Source organism: Silurus aristotelis, assembly GCF_946808225.1.
Source record: "Silurus aristotelis genome assembly, chromosome: 23".
Lineage (NCBI taxonomy): Eukaryota > Metazoa > Chordata > Actinopteri > Siluriformes > Siluridae > Silurus > Silurus aristotelis.
Window position 1 is genome coordinate 19,593,616 of NC_139596.1, and position 5,000 is coordinate 19,598,615.

General features: G+C 41.8%; 1 protein-coding gene across 1 annotated transcript in view; it reads left to right on the top strand.

Annotated features, from left to right (window-relative positions):
• LOC310718647 (fibrosin-1-like protein) overlaps window positions 1–5,000 on the top strand; it is a gene marked incomplete at its 3' end in the record, with an annotated part of 237,471 nt that overhangs the window by 39,222 nt on the left and 193,249 nt on the right. Inside the window, exon 2 of the mRNA XM_083527558.1 lies at window positions 525–728. Within this exon, the coding sequence (XP_083383684.1) occupies window positions 525–728 (204 nt within the window). The remainder of the gene's footprint in view (window positions 1–524; window positions 729–5,000) is intronic.

Below are 5,000 nucleotides of genomic sequence, written 5' to 3' on the forward strand. Positions count from 1 at the left end.
GTGTAAACGATTCAGAGTCGGTTATTACTCAGATTTGAGTCTTGGGGGAAGAAAGTGGGTGGGGCCAATATTGGGTAAAGCCTTTTATAGGGTTTGACCTGACCAATCACATAGGTGAATAAACCCCTGACCCCACCCACTCTGCTTTTATAAAGACTTGAGAAAGTTAATTGAATCAGATGAAGCTAGCCTAGCCTGAAAGCTAACCTAGCATTAAACATGAAAGCTAGTGAATTGACTTTGGAATGTAAAGGCTAATTATTGAGGCAAACAGAAGCTAGCTCAGTGAGGGAATTGTGCGCTAAGATAATAAAGCCACGTTGAAGCTGAGGTAGCAAGTCCATGCTAGCAAACAGTGCTGCTCTCTAACTCAATTATTTCACGATTCCTGCAGGCAAAACTCTGCACCAAATCTGCCTGTCAATCACACTGTCAATTAGCATATTAAGCCCCTCCCAGCACACCTGCATCCGATCGGTGTGATACGTTTTCTCACATTTTCCTCTGGTCTTGTTTGGTTTTAGCAGAGGAACGGCTCGATGAAGCTGAAGGACAGCAGAAAGGAGAGGAGGTGGGACACGGCAGCTGCTGTTAAACGACACAAACAGGAGGAGAAGGACGAGGAAATGAAGGAGGAGGTGGAGGAGAACGGCTTTGACCTGCCCAACAACATGGAGCACACACAGGAGAGACTGCTGCAGAGAACCTACTCCAACAAGAACAAACGGGTCAGTCATTGTCTGTGTGTGTGTGTGTGTGTGTGTGTGTGTGTGTGTGTATGTGTGTGTGTGTGTGGGAGGGGAGGGGGGGTGATCAACAATTGCCTCTCCAGCCAAAAGCACAAGTACCCCTGAGATTTCCAGTGATCTCAATAAAATCTAATTAGATGATAAAACTGATGGGGAGCAGCATGATGAGGAACATCAAGGAGAACCATTCAGCTCCAAAATCAACACACTTCAGTTCAGCTTTATTTGGAGAGCACTTATAACAAAGGACATTGTCTCAAAAGATAAAAAGGTTATAAAGTTGAAGTTTGTTCCTTATAAGTTTCTCCCTAATGAGTGAGTCACTGGCGACTGTGGTGAAGGAAAAACTCCGTGAGATGTTTTGAGGAAAAAACCTTGAGAGGAACTGGACTCAAAAAGGGACCTTATCCTCAACACCTACACTTTTCCATTCATTACAGTTCATCATTGTAGAGGTTCAGTGTTAGAGCTGTCCATGGTGATTGGACTTCCTCATCCTCTGTACTGTAGTCAGTGGTGGATGAAGAGCACAAACCATGTAGTTGAGTAAAAGTAGAGACAGTAAAATGTGACTAAAAACTCCTTTTAAACTTTAATTTGAGTAAAAGTACAAAAGTTTTTGCCTTCAAATGAACTTCAGTCTCCACAGTAGTGATTTATTATAACTCTAATGTTCCTGTGATCATTTTTATCACAAGATTCTTCACTTAATCACCTCAGTTTCTGTGTAAAGACTCGAATGTGACTCTCAGCACACTGATCTATTAATAGAATGAGATTAAAGACTCAAACACTGATTGATTTCTATTAAAATGATCATGAACACAAAATCTTCTTTAATAAAACGTGTAAACGAGGTCACGTGTGTGGTGGTGAGTTCGAGTCTGGAGTTTCTTCATCATTTATTCCTCTCTAAATGTTCTGCTTGATGTTGAACTGATGCTGAACTGTATGTTGGTGATCAGTAGATTCACCGAGCGCCGATCAGAACACGTGTAAAACAGAGCGTGCGCTCGATCCTGATTGGTGATTTGGACTGTAATTAATATTAACAGTCTGCTACAATGTGCTCAGGACCACAGTTTGTATGATCAGTTCTGCATCTAAACGTCATCACTGAACCCTTTATAACCTCAACACTGATGGAACTGTGATGATGGACATTTGGTTTTGAGGATGAGTCTGGTTCCTCTAAAGGTTTCTTCCTCATGCCGTCTCAGTCACGTGTGGAACATCAGCAGTGACTCTGTGTGAAAGATTCTGTGAAATCTCAAACATTTCCATCTTTCTCTTCATTCAGTGTTTATTACAGCAGTTTGGCCTGTTCCTGTAGTTAACTGCATGAAAACCAGTTTTTCTGCAGATGGCACACACACACACACACACACACACACACACACACACACACACACACACACACACACACACACACACACACACACACAGTCCCTGATAGAGGAAGGAGGGAAAGAACGAGTGTAATTGCAGAGCGGAAGACACGGCACAAAGTGGCCATCTGGTGTGTGTGTGTGTGTGTGTGTGTGTGTGTGTGTGTGTGTGTGTGTGTGTGTGTGTGTGTGTGTGTGTGTGGTGTGGTGTACAGGGACACACACTAATGAAAGAGCTCTCGAATTGCTGCTTGATTTGCTCTTGTGAGCCGCAGTAGAGAAACACACACACACACACACACACACACACACACACACACACACACAAATAAACTCTCTCCAGTGGGTCCTGAAGCCGTTACTGATTTGGGCTTCGACCCAAACACTAGCACACAGATTCTGTTCATGATGGCGGAGTGAGATTACCCAGAATGCACTGCAGCCGAGCGAACATCAGCTCTAATATCCAACATCATATTGTTTATTTGTAGTTGTTCCTTTTTTTATGGAGTGAGGGATGAAGGGATGAGAAAATGAAGGGATGAGGAGATGAGAGATGGAGGGATGTGGGGATGAAGGGATGAGGAGAAGAAGGGATGAGGGGATAAAAAAATTAGGAGAAGAAGGGGTGAGAGGATGAAGAGATGAGGGGATGAAGGGGTGAGAGGATGAAGGGATGAGGAGATGAAGAGATGAGGGGATAAAGGGATGAGGAGATGAAGAGATGAGGGGATGAAGGGGTGGAGGGATGAGGAGATGAAGGTATGAGGAGATGAAGGGGTGAAGAGATGAGGAGATGAAGAGATGAGGAGATAAAGGGATGAGGAGATGAGGAGATGAAGGGATGAGGAGATAAAGGGATGAAGAGATGAGGAGATGAAGGGATGAGGGGATGAAGGGGTGAAGAGATGAGGAGATAAAGGGGTGAAGGGATGAAGGGATTAGGAGATGAAGGGATTAGGAGATGAAGGGATAAGGAGATGAAGGGATGAGAGGATGAAGGGGTGAAGGGATGAAGGGATTAGGAGATGAAGGGATTAGGAGATGAAGGGATGAGGAGATAAAGGGGTGAAGCGATGAGGAGATGAAGAGATTAGGAGATGAAGGGATGAGGAGATGTAGAGATGAGGAGATGAAGAGATGAGGAGATGAAGGGATGAGGGGATGAAGGGATGAGGGGATGAAGGGGTGAAGGGATGAGGAGATAAAGGGGTGAAGGGATGAAGGGATTAGTAGATGAAGGGATGAGGAGATGAAGGGATGAGGAGATAAAGGGGTGAAGGGATGAGGAGATGAAGGGATGAGGAGATGAAGAGATGAGGAGATGAAGAGATGAGGAGATGAAGGGATGAGGAGATAAGGAGATGAGGAGATAAAGGGATGAGGGGATGAAGGGATGAGGAAATGAGGAGATGAAGAGATGAGGAGATAAAGGGATGAGGGGATGAAGGGATAAAGGGATGAGGAGATAAGGAGATGAAATGGTTCATGTTAAACTCTTGGCTACGGTTTAGTAGCAGAGCTTCACATTAACGCTGAAGAATTGAGATGATCTCATCTGAGAATATAATCTGCTATCGTCTGAACTTCAGGGAGAAAAAGGAAAAAAAAAAAAGGAAAAAAAATCTTTCCAAAAGTCATCATTTATCCTGATTATAAACCAAACAAATAAATACAAATATAATATAATATTATACTCATGAATAATTAATTTAAATGAATTATTTAATAATTTAATTAACTAATTGACGTCCCTTACGAGGGAAATATCAAGGTCCGTGACGTCGAAGTGACGTGGGGCCGCCTTCCCGTGGGCTCACCACCTGCAGGAGGGACCGTAAGGGACGGTGCTGTGAGGATTGGGCAGCAGTCGAAGGCGGGGGTCTGCTTAGACTGCTGCCCCCGCGACCCGAATTACGGATAAGTGGGAGAAAATGAATGAATGAATGAATGAATAACTAATTGACAATTAACTAATATAATTACAATATAATATACAATTAACATGCATTTCCTGAAAACTTGTAATATCTCATTTTAATAAAAATAAATAAATAAATAGTGATTAAATAATATTAAAAGAATGATGTATTATCAAATAAATTAATACAATATTTAAACAAGTTACAAAAAAAAGTATTATTAAGCATTTAATATATATATATTTTTTGTAAATTAGAATAAATTAGTATAATTTATGTATGTTAAAACTTTATGAACATTTTTATTGATTATTGATTGATTCAGTATCAGGTTGTTTATTTCAGTGATGTTCTACCTGAGACAATCATCTCCAGCAGGAGCATCCATATTCATCTCATCACACACACACACACACACACACACACACACACACACACACACACACACACACACACACACACACTAATCCACATGAACAGATGTGCAGTTTGCTACAGATGTGGTTTGTGAGCTCTGATTAGTGATGCTCTCTAACCGTTCAATCAAAGGACGTGAAAATGCTGCCTTTATTGGACGCCTGCTAGCGGACCCCGGAGAGCCGCCTCGCAATCTGATTGGTTACAGAAACAGCTTCATTCACTTTGACCCCAGCAACAGGTGATGCTGAAATCTGATTTGATTAAAACTCCAACATAAACAGACACTACTTAAAGCAGCACAACTGAGAAAAACTACGAGATTTTATTTAATACATATTTATGACCACAAATACATTTAAATAAGTGGGTGATTGTGATGTTCAGGCAGCAGAGAAGCTCTTTCTGACCCTGATGGTGCTCCACTAGATTGATTATTAATTGATTGATTATGTTCTCAGTGATTGGCTGTTTGCAGTAATCCAACACTGCCACACGCATCTTTTATTAGTTTTTATAACCCT